Genomic DNA, 21,002 nt, shown 5'->3' with positions numbered 1-21,002 from the left:
AGGAATAAAAGAAAAAAAAGGTTGATTGGGGGAAAAGTAGATTGTGGAGAAAGCGGTGGAGGATTTGAGGCCAATCCAAAGCCTGTGTTTTCTTCCAAAGATGCTTTTTTGATCATTTTTTTTGTAGATTTACATGTCCCACTAGACTACATGATGTATCCTCATCACTATCATAGTAGTGCTGTGACATTCATAAATCGTGCAGTACCAGTAAGCCTTGCATACTTTTGCATTGGTTAGGCTCCATGAATTATCAGGGAGAAGAAGCCCTTGCAGAGATGCGCGGTGGTAGATGGGAAGTAGATATTTTGGGAGGAGGGAGAGACGTAAAATAGCACGAGAGCTCCTGCAGCACACGATAACCCTCTTTCTTGGTCTCTAGACATTAATGTAACCCTTTTCCTCCTTCTCTTGCAGGATTTGCGTATAATACCCTGCACCCACCGCTTCCACAAGAAGTGTGTGGACCCCTGGCTGCTGCAGCATCACACTTGCCCTCATTGCAGGCACAACATCATCGGTAAGTGCTTATCCAATCAGCTCACTCTCTAATGAACGTTCGGTGTGTCAAGGAACCAATCCGCTCCTACATCCAGAATCCCATTGTTAATTGCTGATCATGGCTCTTTTAGATTTACCTGCTTGCATCTCTCTGTTGACAAAATGGCTAAGTTATCTGAATTCTTGCAGCCGACATCTGCGTACTAATAATTGGGTAATAGATGCACGTGTTAGCAGGGGCAGCTGGTGACATTTTAAAGTGGTGCGTCGCAAACTGATTTGCGAGTGTGGGCCCCAGGCCACTCAGGCCGGCGGCGCCCCCCCCCCCCCCGACCCACGTACACAACACTCAAAGAAATGTATTCACACACGCATACACACAAACACATCCATTTGCAACACTCTCCACCAAACATTCATGCATACACGCACGCTTGCACCAAACACTTTAAAATAAAAGAAAAACACACACTCTTACCTTGCTGCCGGTCCCGGTCCGCGCCACCTCTGGGCTCTGCTCCCCACACGTCACAGGCTCACAGCGCCCCTGGCCAATCCTGGCGCCAGGGGCACAGGTACCTTCTGGCCTGCAGCACGCCCATTAGGGCTCCTAATGGGCATGCGCAACGTTTCAAAAACACAAGTGCGCATGAGTGGGCACGGGTAAAAATTCACCCTCCGTCCCCACTCATGCGCACTTGTGTTGCCGCCTGTACAATCATGTCAATCAATCAGCATGACGCCAGACCGCCAGGCAGGGCGGTCTGACGTCATGTTGATTCATTGACATGATTGTCAGTCTTAACTCAAAAACGCTGAGGGAGCTGCGGGTGGCTTCGGGCAGGGGGGGCTACGCCCCCACGCCCCAATGGACGAACCGCACCTGTGTGTTAGTAACAGAGCGTTTTCAGTTGCCGAAGTGTGGTTTAAAAACAAGCTACTACTACTATCTGGAAAGGTCTTTAAAAAAAATGTTTCTGCTTTTGGCGTCATGGGAAGGAGATCTTAAGGAGCGCTCCTTTGTAAGTCGAAAAATTGCTTTTGTGAGAAACGTTTGTATTTATAAAGTGAAGGTGCAGACTGGCTTTATGGTTTGCAAGTTGCACTGCGGCTATTTACTGACGAGTGCTGCACATGAGCTCTGTTTTGTGGAAGTTGTTCTTTTCCTCTTAAGACTGTACTCCTAAGTCTGTCAACTTACGGATGAGTGAAATCTTATGATAGTAAAAGGCACCATGAGTAGGTGACTGTCGAATCGTCGCATCGGTCAGCACGATGCAGGTATGAAGTAGGCCCAACGTTTAGGGGAACAGATTAAGACACACACACCAGTATGGACGTTGGGGTGGTGCCGGAATACCCCATCCGGTTCCGGCTGCCCCTTTTATTTCTTCTCTGGCATCCTGCCCCTCCTTCAAATGGGCACTACCGTGACCCAAAGTAGCCTGCATCCCAGGCTACAAAAACACATCCATCGGCGGATCACCAAGTGGCATGGTCCGCCAAACATAACAGTGACTAGAGCAACATTGTAAGTTTCGTATTTGTGCTGCTTTCTTATTATGTACCTTATTTACCAACTATGTTAACGTTTTACACTGGTACTAAAACGTAGAAGAATCTATATATATATTTGTACCATTTATGGCACTACTGTAAGAGGAATTGAACAAATGGGGTTTGCTACAAACTTACCATGAACCATACATAACATTTTGCACCGGGGTAAACATGAAGCAAAACTATTTGCAGTATTTTTTCTGCTCACATAATTGGAGCAGGACAGACATCTGTCTACTTTGCAACAAACTAGGATTCAACTTTCATTTTTGAAAAGTTAAGTTTGCTTCCATGACATAAGTGGGAATTATTTATTCTTTTTTTTTTTTTTTTTACCACCAGAGCTTATTTCAAGACTGATTTGTTTGTTGCTAAATTGACTAACACTTGGTATTAGCACTACTTTATAATTTGTTTTGCAATAGTTTGAATACTCCATTTTTATTCACTGCAAAACAGTCATGTAATACGGATTTTCATTCTCCTATTTACTTTCATCAAATGTAAAAACATTGTCACCATTGTTTTGAATCAGTGAACATTTAAAATAGAATGGTGAAAGATGCTTTATTTTGAGCGTGAAACCGACAACTTTTGGACCAATGGGATATCCTTTTTCAGAGGTATTAGACCTTTTTGTTGTTTACCTTTTTAGGTTTTGACATTTTTTAGCTGTCTGGAAGCCTCAGTCCTATTGGGGACTGTTCCAGAAACTTAGCACGATTTGACCAAAACCTGTTGCTTTTGGTGTCACTGTTATGTGGTTGATTTTTATTTAGCCGATTTCCTTGCCCACCCAACATTTGTTTGTCCCAACCCTGTTTTTTTCCTCCTTGATCCATGTCCTCTGTGCCGTCCTATCATTTGAATAACTTGTACCCTCCCACGTTGAAATGTAGAGGACTTTTTCCTTTTTCTTCAAGACTCCACTAAGGTGCATGTATTTTTTTTAGCTCTCTCCCCAGTGTGCGTCTTACCTCCAACAACCGCCCCCCCCCTCACTCTATTGCTTCCTTATCCCTCCTCCCAAGCAAACTCATTGCTCCCACACACACACACACACACACACACACACACACACACACACACACACACACACACACACACACACATACACACACACACACACACACACACACACACACACACCTAGCGTAATAGTTTTTATTTTGGGACACCCCTGGCCATGCCTCACGCGGCTCGCTTACTCCCTTGCCACTCCTTTTCCCCCCCACCCCCACCCCACCCCACCCCCAACTTCCCTCACCCCTCCATTACCCCAATACTCGCAGTTCTTTTTATGTTTTTCGGGAGTGCACAATTACTGATGCGTAGTCGATGGATAAATAAAAATAAAGGCACCTTTTATTTTCTAGGCGCCATCAAGCCTGCGAATGGCGAATAAATCACTGACCTGAGCCCTTTTTGCCTTTAAAAAAAAAATATTTTGGTGGATGCTGGACAGCCGTTTACCTCAATGCTTTGAGGTATTGATGGCCGGGTGCTTTACTGTAACATGACCAGCAGGTGGCAGCAAAGTCCTATGAATATTTCTCTTTGCAGGCACTAACCTCTAAGGTGGCTTGTGGAAGAAGGCCGACTTTCACCAAGTTAAACACATCAACCCTTTAAAAGGAGTTGGTTCGGTGGAAGGTGATGGAAGTTAGTCTCTTGATAGTATAAAGGGGGTCAGGTGGGGCTGCGGGGTCATTGACGGAGAAACTGTTTCTAGAGTCGGAGATAACTAGAGAGTGGAAAGCCAGCAAACAAGAAGAGCCGAGCCAAGAGCCTGGTTGTTGGTAAAAGTCATAAAGTGAGTCGACCAATAAATATATTTGACACACATTATGTAGCAAATGTCATGTACAAAAAAAAGCAGATAGTGGAGAAAGCGGAGGAGGATCTGAGGACAATCCAAAGCCTGTGCTTTCTTCCAAAGATGCATTTTTGATCATTTTTTTCAAGAGATTACAATGTCCCACTAGACCGCATGATCTATCCTCATCGCATTAATCACGTCATGTACATGTGTGATCCACGATTTGCATTTTGACGAGCATTTACTATGCAGAAATGTTTTACTTCATCACTGCATCGAGTGACTTTTGTTTGAAGTGAAGTTTCTATAACATGAATTCAAACATTCATGCCTCTCCCGCTACCGTGAAGGCAGTGCCATCAGAGAAGCAAGGTGTGAAGTCAGGTGTCAGACCTACCCTATATGTGGCCTAGGTTGTTATGGATCGTAAGGTTATAGACTAATAAAACACATACTAAAGTGACGTGTGTCTATGTTCGAATAAGTATTAAAAGGTGTTCTCAAATGGGAAGGAAAACGTGAGACAAAGCAAAATAAGGTAATTGCCCGATTCACAAAATTCAGTCAAACAGGGAAGCGGGGGTTGATCTCAGGTTTCCTGGTTTCGCGTTCTGCAATTCAGCCACTTCAGGAGATATTAAGCTCTCTATCTCCCTTTTTAGTTAAAGGATAATCTTTGTCTTTAATTATTTGCTGAGCTAAAGCAGTAGCCTTATTAAACGATGCACATATTACTCAAGTTGAAACAAGAAGACTTTTCAGTAAGAAAAACTGCAAAGTTAAGAGAAGGAGAGGTATTCTGTTTTAATTTTTATATCACTAAACACTTAGAGAGGGGGGGACAGGGAGCGATTAAAGAAAAAGTAGGTCCAGTACCAATGCTCCAGAGAACTAATATGTACTCACTGGTTGGTAGTTGTTCCTTAGAGAAGATAACCTACTTGGTTACATGGGAGTAATGTAAGAAAATGTTCCCTATATGTGCTTCTAGTCTGATGAAGATGGGGGAAATTCTCCTTTAGAAAATAGTGCCCTCGCACACTCTTGCGAGTGTCATGCTTCATCATCGGGCGTTGCTCCTCGTGGGGTTGGCGCTGCTATCCTCCACGGGCCCCGCGAGAGGGCTCTTTATTGGAGATCTTTTAGGAGATGCCGTAGTTGTGCATGTGGGTGTGTGGGCCTAAAAGAAGAGTGTGGTGCAAGTGTGTTAGTTACCCTTCCGGTACTTTGAGATTAGTTTATTCGTTGGACTGTGGGATAAGAGTAAAAGACAAGCATTCATGAAAATAGGGCACCTCTTTTTAACAAATATGGTAGAGGTCGAGGTATTACTCTGCTGCTCTCAGTACCCGTGTGTGTTTGTGAAAGTGAAGCCTGGTCGACGTGTTTTGCGCTAGAAAAGGGGTCCCTAATGGATCCCGGTGTGCTTCGTCAGGACCGTGGGATGGGAATTAGTGCATTAAAATATTAATAACAAGCATTGGAAGAGAAAATGCACAGAAACAACCATTAACATGACATTCCTCTCTGGGCATTTTCAGAGCACTCTGTAGGGTCTTCACTGTCAGCCCATTTACAAAGCAAACACAGTGCAGCCCTGGGAAAGATCTCTGCTCCAGTTGTGTAGGTGTTAAAAGGAGGAGTTGGATGACTGAGTTAGAAGGGTAGATGACAGGATGCCACATCAATGCTCGGCTTGTATTTAGCTCGAGTTGAGAAGAGAGCCTCAACCTCAGCCAGGCTTCCGTGGCTCATCCACCTCTAGTCGCAGATGTGCATTCTCCTTTTTTAGGTCGAGACTAAGCCATCCCGTAGGGATGGTGGGCGAGATTATAGTAAGGCTTTCGAAAAGTCTACCCAAACTGTGGATTAGGTACAGTTCATGTGAGCCAGACGCGTGCACATCGCCAGCCACATCACACACCATACCATTTCCCTGAGACTCGGCATCAGACTTCAAAGGAATCGGCTCCCCCGCCCCCGCATCACACTTCAAAGGAATGCGCTCCCCCAATGCCGAGAGCTTGTTTTTTTTGAGTGACTGACTTTTTTTGGGGTCCTTTGTGCTCATGTTTAGCGTAGAAAACTTAAAACAAAAAAAAAAACAGCGTTATCAGGTAAAGATTACTTGGCAACGACTGAATCTCCCTTTGTTTCTTCAAGGTGAATCTCCAACCATATTTCGGAGAATGGAGGGTCAAGGGTCCAAACTGTCACTTTGAGGATCTAAATTAGGCATTGCCTCTTCTATGGGATCGTGGAAGTGCTTTTGAGGCTTAGTGGTTGACATTAGGGCTTACTGCCACCCAAGGATGGTTGAAATGTGTGGAATTCCATGCAGCAAATGTATTCTTTGTAATCTTAGGAACACATTCTTGTTGCAATTAAGCACAATTTTCCGCTACCTTTTCAGTTTTGTGCAACCAATGTCTATTTTTATTGCTGAGGAATAACTCTTGTTTCTTTCTGTAGAGCAAAATAAAGGAGGTGTTGGCCCCATCTGCATGGAAAGCGGTAATACAGTACGCAGCAGGCAGCAGAGGGTGATCCTTCCTGTGCACTACCCAGGGAGAGTCCATCGCACCAGCCAGATTGCGACATACCCAACGCGGACCAGCATGGATCCTCATGGCAACCCAATTACCTTGCTGACAGTGGACCGGCATGGGGAACAAAGCCTGTATCCAGCCCAGTCCCCAGCCTACCTGCACAGCTATCAGCCTATCCACCTGGACCACAACCCACATCACTGCACCCTGGAGCATCCACCTTATCCACCAGGCTCTGCCTTCCGCCGACCCAAGTTTAATGGCCGCAGCTTCTCCAGAGCCACCTGCTTCTCCCAATATGAGGCAATGTACCAGCACTACTACTTCCAAGGATTGAGCTACCCACAGCAGGATGGCCCAGCTGCTGGGGTGGTCCCCTCTGCCACTGGCCCTGCCCATGCCTTGCAGGCCGCTGCTGGTGGCAGCAACATGCTTTTCCCCACAATTGTCCACATGGCTCCCTCTTCCCGTCTGGAGACTGGCAGCACTTCCAGCTTCAGCTGCTACCATGGTCATAGATCTGTGTGCAGTGGGTACCTTGCAGACTGTCCTGGCAGTGACAGCAGTAGCAGCTCAGGCCAAGGGCACGGCTCCTCCAGTGATTCCATGTTGGACTGCACTGAAGTGAGCAACCAGGGAGTATATGGCAGCTGCTCTACCTTTAGGAGTTCTCTTAGCAGTGACTACGACCCTTATATATATCGCAGCAAAAGCCCTGGTCGGGTGGGCGGTCGTGGGCCTACGCCTCTTGTGGAGGCCGGCCCTGCAGCTGATGAGCCTTCGATGCATGTTTGTGGCCTTGGGGGTGCAGGCAGCATAGGGGGAATTGGGCGACCTGTTCAGGCCTCTTCCTCAGGGGACCAGCTGTCCCACTGCAGCATGGAGATGAACTACAGCAGCAGCTCGTCGCTAGAGCATCGGGACCCAAACAGCACTACCTCTGAGACAGGTGGGCCTGAGTGCCCCCAAGAGACTCCTATCCCCATGGATGCCACGCAGAACTGTAAGAGTCCTGAGAGGGTTGGGATACTGCCAGAGCAGGGCTGCCCCTGTTGCTTTGAAATGCAGCGGCCTTCACCAGGTGAGCGGCTACCGCTGGACAGCAGTGGGAGTGCCATGCAGATAGACTCTGGTGCCTTGTTTCTCGGTCCAGCCCTGTGTGGGGGTTGTCGGCAAGGGGATGAGCACCACCCAGGCTGTGTCCAGGGATTGTACAGTATTAATCCGGACCACTTGCATAGGATTGATGGGGTTCAGTATGAGGCATTGCCATGCTGCTTTTACGAGGAGACACAGGTGGCATGCAGTGGTGGAGGTGGCTGCTTCGCGGAGGATTATGCTGTGAGTGTGCAGTACACTCTTGCCAAGGAGGCCTTGCCCAACTGCTATGCTGGGGTGGTGCAGCGTGAGCTGGGCCAGCGGATCCCCATCATTCCTGAAGATCTGGACTGCGAAGCAGAGTTGCCCATAGACTATACTGGAGATCGAACCCACCAGAGCTCTTGGGACGGGACACCGGTCCAGGGTGAGTGCCAGCAGGAGGAGCCAGAGGAGGACGATGATGATGAGGAGGAGGCTGGAGAGCAAAAGGAGTTGTTCTACCGGCCAGGCCCTTGTATTCAGCGGAACTGCTCGCTTGCAGACGAGACACGGGCTCTGTTCCACAGCACCTGCCCTACTCTTCTGGACACAATGAGAAACAGTAATGAAACAGGTAAAGGTGCTAGTCTTCTACTGCAATATTTGTCATTCTAGTTATACCTTTGTCTTCTCTTCCCATGGTGGCACCACCCTCCTGAGCCTGCGGGATTGACTGGAAGTAAGAATTTCAATTATGCAAACTGATTAACGCAGAATCCTCAGGTGGATGGAAAATATGTATCAGCAGTAAGTCTGGTGGTTAGCGTAAAACCTAAATCAAGTTAACAGATACTGTATACAATAACGTATTGGCATAGGAGTTATGGAGGAGGATGTTCATGTTTTGGCACTATAAGCTAAGGGAATGTACAGCGTCAATTGTCAGTGGATAAATAAGGGCACATGCTCATGTCTCTTTGCAGTTCTCTGCGGCCCTTTCCCTGCATAGACTCGTGAACTTAACATGGGTCTTGAAATTATCTTTATGCCCGCTGTTTTGGGGTGAAGGGGTTAAGACTGGGTGATCCCTAAGCCCTCACCAAACTCCTGAAATTGCTCTCCAACATCTACCATTAAAAGTCATCTTCCACTCTGTATTCAGCACCTAATGCTTCTATCGCCCCAGCCTGCCTTTAAAAGCTGAAAGAGGATGGTAGCACACTGCTTCACATCCCAGAACCCAGTTTTCCCCAATGCATCATGGTAAATGCAGTGCATGAGAACACTTACTTCAGTGACAGTGTTTAGTTTTTTACTCTGGTGCAGCCAGTGCTGTGCATCTCTAGACACATGTTTTATGATAGTTGTCCTTCAGTAGCGAGCAACACATTCTTTAGGGGGTGGTAGAAACCCACAGCACAGGCTGTGCCAACAAGTAAGCACTATACAAATGCTCCAATAAAATGCAATCTACATAGCTCCTAACTATAATGTAGGTGAATTAATGGAACAACTTAAACTGTGACTCCGCATTGGAGGAAACCAAATCATAGAAACTAATTTTAAGGAAAGTCAATTTAAGGAAATATAAATTAACTGAAAATAAAGCAAACTTTTAAATGAAAGATAATTTTAAGGGAAATCCCCCCACCCTAAAATTTGAAATGTGTGTATGTATATATATGTGTATATGTGTGTATATATGTATGTATGTATGTATGTATGTATATATGTATGTATATATGTATGTATATATGTGTGTATGTGTATATATATATATATATGTGTGTGTGTGTGTATATATATATATATATATATGTGTGTGTGTGTGTGTGTGTGTATATATATATATATGTGTGTGTGTGTGTGTGTGTATATAGATATATATATGTGTGTGTGTGTGTGTATATATATATATATATATATATATATATATGTGTGTGTGTGTATATATATATATATATGTGTGTGTATATGTATATGTATGTATATGTGGAGTTTAACTAGTGAATGTTATTTGGATTTAGGGATAGGCAATGTTTAGGGGCGGTCAGGGGTTTTTAGGGATCAGGAATTATTGGAGTTCAGGCATAGAAAGGGTTTTTTTTAGAGTTCAAGGATGGGATGTGACAGTTTTTTAGGGTTCACAGATAAGGAATTTAGGGGTCTGTGGTATTTTTAGGCTTCTGGGATGGGTGGAGAATAGGCGTGTTGAGGGTTTTTTGAGTTTATATATAGTGAGGGTTTTTAAGGTTCAATGATTGGTAGAGGTTAGTGGTTTTTAAAGTTTTTTTAGGGTGTAGGATTGGGTGTAGTGTAGTGTGGCGAGGAGCTTTAAGTATCAGGGATGTATGGAATTCAGATGTGGAAAGGGTCTTTAGAATTCAGGAATGGGAGGTGAGGGTTTTTTAGATGTCATGGATGGGTGGGGGTGTCTTTACTGGTTGTGAGAGGTGGGTGGATGGTGTTTTACAGTTATGAGGGGTCAGTGACTTAAAAGCATCCAAAGTAATTGTTTGATAATGTAGAAGATATACATCTAAAATAATGTCCTCTATAGTAAAGCACTGAAATAAATACCTCTGGCAAAGCACTTCCTGAAAGTAAGACCTGCAACCAATGTATTTACACAATAAAAAATAAGCATGCAAAAGCCAGTTTTGAACAAAGCCATTCTAAGAATTAATTTCTATGAAATGATAAATGCTATCCATTCTGAAAATGTCTATTAAAGTGTTTAGGTGAAATGGTTTCTCGGTAGTGGTATTCCATGAAATCGTTTTTCTATTAAATCACATACAACCCTTTTTCGGGGTTGGTGAGGTCCTTGATTGGTGGGCAAAACCAAAGGGGATGATGGACGGAGTGTTGAACATTGCAAGCACTCACCCCCAGGCAACTGATCTGGGTTTAATCCATCATCATTCTTTAGCTCACTCCGCCACCCCAGTTCTTACATGGCCATATGCAAATAAGTCTGACCCTGTGCCTCATGGGAACAGTCCAGCCTGAACTGCCAAGCCATGTCTTCCCCGGACCGGAAACCGGTCCTAGAATGCTTGTTCCCAGTCCAGGGAGGACCTCGCCTGGCAGTTCGGTCTGGACTGTTCCCATTGGGCACAGGGTGAAGAATGATTTGCATATGGCTGGGTCCAAACTGGAATGGCATGGTGAGCAAGAAAACGATGGATTTAGGCCCAGATCTCTGTACTGGGGTGAATGTATGACATTGTTCTGTATTCTGCCCATCAATTGTTCTTTTTGAACTTGATTGCAGGGCAGCACCCTAACGTGGCACATACATTCATCTAACTGTGCCCCATCTTCCCAGAATCATCTAGAGGCATTATGCTGGTAGGCGATATACTATCCTGTTATTACATTTTAGAGACCCTGGCTTTTGCATTCCATCTGGCACTCCATCTGACTGGACTTCCAGAGGCATCAGTCTGATATTGTTTCAGCTCTGACCATGCATTAACAGCCTCTTAGAGATGACGGCAATACATTAGTGACCGCTCAGTGTTGAAACTGACACGTGACTGGTTGTACCCATTTACTACTTGCCTCCAGTCTCTATGCCCGCTAAGTGACAGAATAAATGCAAGTATAGCATGTAGCTTATTCTGTGTTGTTCATCACTTCTCTGTACTTGCATGAAGAGGGCGGTGTAAAGGAAATCCGGACTCCAAAGTGAAATTCTAATACTTGTTTCGAATTTCTCTCTATAATTTAAAGGATCTCAGAATCTGTGATCAGATTTGTTGGGAATGTAATCTGGTATATTGTTTTCAAACTCATTTTCCCACATAGTGTGATGAAGTGATCTCTTGGTCATGGAAGCTTGCTAATTCCTCTTCCCTCTGGCAATACTTTTACCACATCTTTCACAAACCTGGCTATTGTATTCAACCCCTAAATGGGTTCAAATCTTTCATCACCACAGCAGCAAGATATTAAATCCTAAAGATACACAAATCTTTCATGGTACTCTTTTCCTCACACTCGGAGCACTTAAGTCGTTGTTAATCTGCTAAATTGACTACTGCAGTAGTCTTTTAGTGGGCTTTCCTGATCACACCTTCACTTCTATTGACCGCATTTTAAACTTTGCGACTAGAATACCATAACTTTCCCCAGAATCCCTTCTACTGCATACTATCTCCATCAAGCTTGCTGCCTGCCTACTAAAAATAAGGCCCTTTACCAACTTCTAACACTCGGCTTCAGAGACATTGATGGGACAGCTCCATATTGCCTTTCAGATACTTTGTCCTCTCGCATGACATATGATCATCCAATAAGTTCTTCCTGACTGTGCCAAAACTACCCTATGCACCATACAGATTCCAGTATTTCAGCCTTCTCCGATCCACTCGTTTGAGTGCCTTCTGGGAATAGCAGAGCGAACACTACACAATAGGTGCTTAATACAGCAACAAAAACCCACCCTTTGAAACTTAAAAGCCATAAAATTTAACTATTCCTGCAGAGTGAGAAAACATTGTTAATATGTCCACTTTGTGTGTCTACCCCAGTCTAGGGAATGTTTGCCCGCTCTGCTGGTCTATCACATATGGCTGTGTTGTACTGCTTTCTAATCGCTTGGTCGTTGCCGTTCTTCATGTGCCTGCTGGCGGAGAGTAAAATACAGCTCACGTATGAATGAAGTCGAATTGCAGCCTTCTCGATGTTCCATGTAGAGGTGCTTTGATATGTACACAAGCATGCAGTGATCTAACTTCCCATCATTTAGGAAGAGTAAAGCCTTTCGATGTCTGAATTGGATATGAACCGGTTCCTATATTGTAAGGTATAAATGGACTAAATGGTCCCCCAAGGTCTTTTGTTTATACACCTGTGCCAACAAAATCTGAGGGAGTAGTTACCCTCTATAATCGACATTTGATTGAGTTCCACTGACTACAACTTTTGATTGACTGCCACTGATCCCTGCATAATTCAACCATTTGCTAGAGAATACACTTTCGGTATTGATTCTTTTCTCACTCTGCATAATACTACTTATCATTGAATGTATTATAAGTAAATCCATGGAAGGCTCATGCTACAAGGGAAGATACTTACTTGCATCTTAGATTTTTGGAGTTTGCTATTTATCATAGATTCACAAACTAACCATCTCTCTGGTTCCTGAAGGTACTGTGGCTTGATAAGGACATTGAAACCAAATTGATTCCTAGTTTTTTGCTGACATCCTCCGAGTCTGCTTAGATTCTCTCTCTGCTGACAGGCTGGCTGTTTTGTGAAATGTTGAATAAGATCATTCGGGGTCCTGTCACATAGTGGCTCAAGTACTTAAAGTGTGCACATTTGTGAAAGATGCTGGATTATAAAACCATTGGTACAGGAAAGTAATGTATTCTGCCTTCATGCCACTTCATTCTATGTCTTATAAGTTTGCTTATGTTCCCCTGGTGGGCAGATGGGGATGTATTCACTTTATGTATGTCGTTTATAGGGGATATAACTAAATGTAGTAGCGTGTGCTATGTGACTATCTGAAATAAGAATCCAGCAACTCGAATATCATGTAGGGGTATGGGCACACAGGTAAGTGTCAAACGGTAGACTGTCAGTTTATGCTAGGGCAGGGATTGAAACTCCCTCTGCATGTGCTAGTGTGAGGTAAGAAAACAGACTGCCCCAGGCTTTGCTTATGTGCCATAGGAATAGTGTTTATCATTCTGCACAAGTGTTAGGGGTGAATCAGCTCTCCAAGAAAATGTGCATGTTACATGACAGTGACCAATGTCCAGAACAATATGTGGACTTTTTCAAGGCTTGTGATGAGTCACATTATTAAGCAATAATAAGCAGATCATCTTTAAAAAGGCCAGGCTTTGCAGATAGCCTGTTCCCATATATACGGACCACTGTCCAACTAGTGTCAGGCAGGAATTCAGACCCACTTATTCGCAACTTGTGAGGTGGGATTGAGACACCTTAAGTCTACATTGCTATCAAGAAGAGATCACGTGCTTTTCAATTTGTAGTCATTAAAAAAATTAGATGGATGTGCCCTCCATGTGCGCAAGTGTCAGGAAGGGACAGATGCTCCTCACAACCACACCAACATGTATGTGTTCATCTGCCTCTGCTAGCGCGAGGCAGAAGCCAACATTGACCCGTTCTATGCTAGTTCTAGGTGGGCATAGAAACTTCATTGTTTGCTAGTCTCAAGAATATGTAGAGACTCTGCCAGTCAGTCTGTTTGTATCAGACATGCATAGACATTCCTCCAATCCCCAGTTAGTAGATGTGTCGGTAAAGGGTAGAGGCTTCCTGAGTCTGCTCTAGTGTGTAGAGGGACAATGACAAGCCTGAGGACCTGAATACAAGTTTGGCAGGGCGGGAGCGGGGTGTCACACTACCGCCGCGCTCCTGCACTGCCAAAGTCAACTGCCGGCTGCCCATCAGATCATGGGTTTCCTCGTAGTCTGGCGGGCGGTCCTTTGGCGTTCCCACAGCGGTGCCTTTCAAAAAGGTACCTCAGTGCGAACGCCAAAGCAAGTTCCTGCACAGCATTGACTATAAAGTCCATGCCATGCAGGAACTGGGCGTGCATGCTTCAGAGGGGCACACCATGTGGCCCCCTGCATGCATCCCATGAGGCACTAGGGGGCCCTGTAGTGCCCCCTTTGTTTCCTCACCGCCACCCTAACAAATGCTCACCACCATGGTTAGGGTCGCAGTGAGGAAACTTGTAATCTGCTTGGCGATGCCGCAGCAGCACTGCCGAGCATATTGCTGCTTCAAGACCGCCGCTTGAGGATCCATGGTAACCCTGGTGTTCCACTCATGGTCTGACAGCCATACAATGAATTTGGGAGTTGAACCACGGGTGCGGCACTCCCCACCACCGCCGCACTGCCACCACGGGTTCAGCAAGTGTTTAAGGTTGCTTGTCAAGCTTTAGTGTTAGACAGGGAAGGAGAAATCTTCAGATAGTGCTAGTGTCAGGCAGACACTCTCACTTTGCTTACACTGCGCAAATAGCTTTCCTTTGCCAGACTTCAATGAGCTAAGTTTCCCTTAACAGTGATATTGCATTTATTTCTGTTAGTGAAATGATTCAGAGCCTGCCTCTAACATTTACATTTTATTCTTTACACAGAAACGGAATCTCACCCACTGGAGAACTGTACAAGCAACTGAAGCACTCTAAGCTTTGAGAATATGCTGAGCCCGATGGACTCCTCAGCGGACTCTTTCTGGAGGAAAAAAGACATTTTTGTGTTTGTGTTTTATATATATATATATATGTATATGTATATATATATATATATATATATATATATATATATATATGTATTTTTTTTTTTAGCTTTGACAAACACACAGGAGACAAACGCCAAATCGCAGTGCTTTGTCCAAGAATCCAAATTGTGATTCTGTTTTGTAATTATATATAGATATATTCTATATATGTAGATTTTCCACATCTCTGTTTTTGTGTGTGTGAGTTTGAGCGTGTAAAAAATGCGGGTTAAGGCCAAGCTCGGACCTCCATCTTTTATTTTTTTTATATAAATATATAAATATATATTTTATGTGAAAGCGGTATTTAAAAGGATATATTTTTTCAATAAATAAGGAAAAACGTTTTTTGAGGGGGTGGGAGGGTGACTTTCTTGTCGAGACAGATATAACAGTACTACAGAAAGAGAAAAGCAATAGACTTTTTTTCACTTTTATTCTCAAATGTTTCTTTTTTTTGGAGAGCTCAGGTCTTTGAGAAGCACAGTGCTCAGTCTGCCTGACCACTCCACTCTCTCTTTTGATTTCTTATCATCTTACCCAGGCAAGCCGAAGACTGCCCTGCCCACGTCTGTTTAAACCACTGTATATGAATGATGGACTCCACCTAATAATGACCATTAAGAACAATTGCAAAAAAAAAAAAGAAAACAACCTCGCAAAAATTAGCCTACAGCCCTCCAGGCACCTGTCCTGCAGTGATGACCTAATTGTTGGTTTTAGTACAGAAATAGAAAGAGGATAACACAGTTGTACATGGCATTCCAGTGCAGTTCAACGTTCATCGAAAATGCATGGCGAACCATGAAAAGGTTAAAAAAACAAAAAGAAATAGGACATCGTTTTCTAGTAGGGATTATACAAATTAATAATTCTAACAAATACTTATATTTTTGTAACATTTGTAGTGGAAATTAATAATTAATGTACTTGCTAAAGGGTTTCAAACTGCCTTTTTTCCTTGATGCTGTGCGGGCAAACTGGCTCAATATTTATTGGGGTTTCTGGAGATGCTCCTGCTGCAGTGAATAAAAGGCATTCTTTCCAGGATGGATGCCAGCTTCATGTACAGCTGAATGGTTCCTGTGGAATCTATCATTCAAGTCCTCTTTCTGTTTCTTTGACTTTCTGTGCCTTGGCAGCAAGAAGTGGTAACTACTGTGAGGATGCTCTGTGCCCATTTGTCCAGGGTTTGCTGTTGCTAGAATAATGCATAGAAACACCTTAATTCAAAACTCCACACTAACACCATAGTAGAACATTTATTTTGAATAAAATTCACTGGAATAAATTCATGAACCTTTTGGCTAGTAAAAATGTTATTTGTGCAAACACAAAGTGTGCTACTGCACAAACTGTGTGCATTGAATAAACTAGTTTGTGCAGCATTTGTTGCAGTGTGGACTACTCTTGCCATGTGGAAATGGGCCCATGCACCCTTGTATTCTCTGCTGATGTACAGGGGCTTGTCTGTTGCCTGCAAATCTTTGGGTTTAGTTCAAATATATATTTGCCGTTTGTGACTGTTTCGCTTTTAAAATCCAGGTCATTCCTGTCGGACACTGGCAGGTCACAGGTGTTGAAGGAAGTAAATCCACTGTTGTGCAGCAAGTGGACCGTCCCTTCAAAGTCTCTCCTCTTACGGTACCGATCTAAGTACTTCTGGCATGGAGCTCTGCTGTTTTTACCTGTGTAGTTCTTTTATAGAGGTCTGCTGTTCGGGTGCAGATGTCTGCAGCTTCTTCCCCACTGTTTCCCCATTAGGTTATAAAAGTGACCTTAACGTTCAGTGTTGTGGAGCTTGGCTTCATTGACCACATATTTGCTGCGCTTCTGACAAATGAGGAGGCGAGGACATATGGGCCTTATACCGAGGTTCCTAACCATTGCGTACTGTGTGCTTTGGAGGTGGCACCGTGCATCGATCCTCAAATATTGAAACGGCTAGAAGTAGGTTTTGAAGAGTTTTGTCTAGAAAATAACGTCCTTTTAAATCAAAACGAAGGAGTAATTTTTCTTTTAAGGGCTGTTTTTGCTGTAACACTTGTCCGCAAACATGAGTCTTGGAGCGCAACCGAGCAGGAGGTGCCTCGCTTTTCCAGCAGGTGAATGATCTTACTACTGTAAACCCATAAGCCATGCTATGAACTCCTTGATCAGGTCTAATGTATGGTGTCTAAGCAGTACTATATATAGCTGACTTGTAATTCCTAATGGGGCATAGGTAATCCGCCTGCTTAGGAGGTCAGATTTGTATTGCTTGCCCACAACATAGCCCACACTAGTGCACAGTATTATTTATGGTTAGCATTCTTATAGTTTCCTTTCTCCAGGACTCTGCCCTCCCGCCCTTTACTACCCTCTTCAGTAAAACTCAGTTTTAGTTTTTCTATTCCTACTACTTCTCAGATCATTCGCAATTGTATACCTCTGTACGTGTACCTCTTGCACTTGTTCTTGCTCCCAGTTCCCTTTTCACCGTCCACATAGTTTTTCTCCATGTGCGTGTCCTGTCTCTGTAGAGATAGCTTTTTTCTGCATACTGAAGCACATTTTTCTTGGCTTCTGTTTTCTTTGTTCTGATTTGGCCCTTTGCCTCTTGCTAAAAGAGGCTTTAATCTTCCACTCTCTGCAATTGAGCCTTGCTGTAGAGTCCACTATAAATGTTAAGTCCAGGGTATCCAACTTAGGTAATGGAAAGCTAGATCTCTGCCAGATGTTCGGAATATCCATGTAGGATTATGATTATAAGCAAATAATCTCTTTGTAGTTCATTTACGCAGCAGTTATCCTGAAAATTATACCTGGCTCGGTTACACTGGTTTGTGAGACACCTTCCTAGTTTAAGTGTTGTCTAGGTATTGTTAGGCCAACCCTTTCCCCAGTGCCAAAATTTGTTTTAGTCTTGCCAATCGATCAGTCTTTTAAAAACATTTGACCCATTCTGCAGAACTGGAATGGTTCACCAATTTAATGTAAAACTCACTTGAATAAAGTAAAAGTCCACCATTTGAGAAGTAGTTAGGGCTTTATAGCAGGGAAGAAACCCCATTTCACTATGTGATCTGTCCTTTAGAATGGAAGACAAAATAGTGTTGCAATTCGAAATATTAGTCGCTAGTAATATAATCTAGGGGGAGGGTTGACTAACTCCAGGAACAAGGACTCTGGTGTGTCCTCGTCACTGGAACAGAGGTTTCATACACTAGCCCTCATGATAACCTTGTAGCATTTGTGTGCATGGACTGCAAGATTTCCATTAATCTGTCCTTCATCCCCCTTTGGTTATCGTGCAACTCTGCTGAATGGTTTTCAGGCAAGTGCAAGTGGATTCACTGCTTCATTTATTTGCATATAAGATGAGGTTTGCCAGGAGCTGAACCTGTGCACAGACTGCAGGATGGTCAACTTGGCCATTTGAAGGCAATTGGGTTTGCAGATAGGAATATGTTAACCTTTCTGAAGTCTTAGACTGCCACATAGCAGATGATATGAGATTCCCCCTAAAAGGTAAACTTTACTCCTGTGAAAGGTCATCTGGAATTCTTTGCCCTGCAGCTGTGGGCTGCCATTGAATATCTTGGTCATCTATTAGGCAGCATATTTTTTCATTTAACACATTAAAAGATAATGAAGAGCATTGGAAACTATCTTCTACTATTGCTGTTCTATTTTCTGGCTCTTTTCTTTTTCTACTTTCTTCCCATGTCCTCTATTTTTTAGGTTGAACTGGGTGCAATGGACGTCACTCTGCAGTGATGAGGACCAGCTTCCTAACCAGCAGTCTTTACCAGTGGATGGCGCAAGGCATCTCCTTGGGTGAACCCAACTACTTCGTCTTGCCAATTGTGGCCCATTACCTCCACTGGAGCTAGTCTGCCTAGACATTGTTTCTTAGACTACCATATAACATTGTCATACTCCATAAAATAGCCTAGCAGTGCCAGGACATCTCCCATTTTGCACCCATGCTATTTGCGCCTAATTTCCTTTTGCCATTTTTGTACGCTCAGTTTACGTTCCACTCGATTCCAAAAAACACCACCATTTTTTGCGAGGTGTGGGGTAGCGGAAAGGATTTCTTTTTTCGCATCTTGTCTGTGAAAGGTTAGCAATAGGGATGTGAAGAAAACACATCTATTTATACTTGGCATAGTCTTTTGTGCCATATTTCGATCTGTATTTACCTCTTTTTCTAACCTGCTGATTCTTCTGGAGAGGGTTTTGTGCTTTCATATAGAAGACTGCTGACAGAACATGTGTTTTTTCAATTCCATGTACCCAAGCAGTATCCAGGTGGGATCGCACTGGGTGCCATCCTTGCTAAAATGCTGTTTTCTCAACACATTTTTTGCCTCAAATATATTTTCTGAAAATAACCTTCCCATTTTAATATATCTTAATATTTTGAGTTGAGAGCCTGAATTCCCAAACCATTTTGCCTCCTATTGGGAACTGGGTCTGGTGGCTGCAATAGATTTTGTTTCACATATCTGTTTTACTCTGGTCACCTCGCTATGGTAGGCAGTGGCCTGGGGTTTCCTCTTCTCTGCTTGCTGTTGTAGTCAATGGCACATTTCTACGATGGGGGCTGAAACTAACATAATGCAGCCATTACGTCCCTCTTATCCCTCTGTAATTTGTACATCTCACTTAAGTTTTGCTCTTTCAATTTCTCTTTCTTTTCTTCATACCACTAAGCCATGGACCTCAAAATCCGCCTTACTCTGGTCCTGTCTGCTGAATCCAGGCATGAGGAATCAATTATTAGTACCACACATTTCATAGGTAACCAGTGGAGTAAAGTATTGTCCCTTGGCTTGCATACACATTGAAATGTTATACCTTCCACCTCAGGTTAAGGTTGGGTGTTGAGTCTCCGTACAACATTACCCTATCTCTTCAATAACAGTTTAGACACATCAGCTATTTGACAGAAGTTACCACCTCAGTGTGAGATTGATTTTCAGCTGCAGTGCAGCATTGCTCTCTAAGTTAAATGCACCAATTGGCTTTGTTACAGTAGCTTCTGCCTCATTTAAGTGCAGCTCAGGCATTCTGGTTCTTTCCAGATGCTGATCTTGCTTTACTGGAAGATGAAATTTTGTCTGTGCTTCTGGCCCTTGTCCTCTAATCCCACATCTGGTATTTAGCTTAGACAGTGTTTAAAGGCCACTTTCTTTCTGACTTCCTCCTTCCTTTTTTTGGATGATATCTTTGACCATTAGAAATCAATGATTAAGGCACACCATTTTCATAATTCCTTGAAGATCTCAGATGAGTAGATATTTGTTATACAGTGCTATATATTTTTTGCATAAAGGCCATATTTTGCCCAGTTAAGGAATAGTCAAAATGTTTTGTTTAAAAATGTAAATGAAATAAAAAAAATATTCTGTAGCACTTAAAGAAAGCAAACTTTCTGTATAGAATTTGGTGTCTCAAGATGTTTAATATTGCATTCAGACCGCTCTCCATGATTACTGTTTTTTAAAGGCTAGGAAAGAACGTTGTAATATCCTTTGTGTATAGCATCCATCTCATCTATGAACATACGTCCCGAGAATATTTATTCACTAATATATTTATCTTAAGCCATGTCTTATGTTGAGAGTGTATGATGTTTTTTAAATAATCTTTGTGAATCACTAACCCTCAAGACTTTGTAAATATCTGATAATTGCACATAAAGATGAAATATTTGCTGACCAAAAATGATTTAAAAAAAGAAATAATTTAGTACTATACAGTTTTGTAACAAAGTGTACAAATGTCTGTAAAAAGTGAAAATACAGTTTTATCAAAGTATCTTTTGTAATTTGTCAGATTGCTACTTTTTGCTGTAAGAGAAAGTTGGATTGCTGGGAATGTGTGTATACAAATGGTTCAATTAAAGATAATTATAAAGGAAAAATGATCCTGGGCCACCATGGGTGAAGGAAAAGGAGGCACATCAATTTCATAGCACCTCGTGCACAGTTCTGGAGCACCTCATCCCATCGCATTCAAAGGCAATTTAAAGACGTTCACTCTACACAGGTTATAACATTTCTGGGACTTGTGTAACCGACCCATACTACTACAGGTCTACCTGAAAATAAGTCACCCAAAACAACCAGATATAGAATACTTTATTCTTCATTCAAGGTTCATATGATCGCCAATGCTACATCTTCCGTGGTCCATCCGTAAGATTGTGACAGAGCATACGA

General features: G+C 43.1%; 1 protein-coding gene across 1 annotated transcript; it reads left to right on the top strand.

Annotated features, from left to right (window-relative positions):
- Nucleotides 1–417: 417 nt before the first annotated feature.
- On the top strand, nucleotides 418–20,596 carry LOC147663503 (E3 ubiquitin-protein ligase ZNRF3-like; the record flags this gene model as incomplete). Its single annotated transcript, XM_086950404.1, has 3 exons — nucleotides 418–520; nucleotides 6,353–8,143; nucleotides 14,648–20,596. Coding segments are annotated over 3 exons (1,935 nt in total), but the record flags the coding sequence as incomplete, so codon positions are not given.
- Nucleotides 20,597–21,002: the final 406 nt, after the last annotated feature.

The sequence above is a fragment of the Lissotriton vulgaris genome, unplaced genomic scaffold (genome assembly GCF_964263255.1).
Source record: "Lissotriton vulgaris unplaced genomic scaffold, aLisVul1.2 SCAFFOLD_12730, whole genome shotgun sequence".
Taxonomy (NCBI): Eukaryota; Metazoa; Chordata; class Amphibia; order Caudata; family Salamandridae; genus Lissotriton; species Lissotriton vulgaris.
The sequence above is the reverse complement of the archived record's forward strand: the minus strand, read 5'-3'. Positions and strand labels throughout refer to the sequence as shown.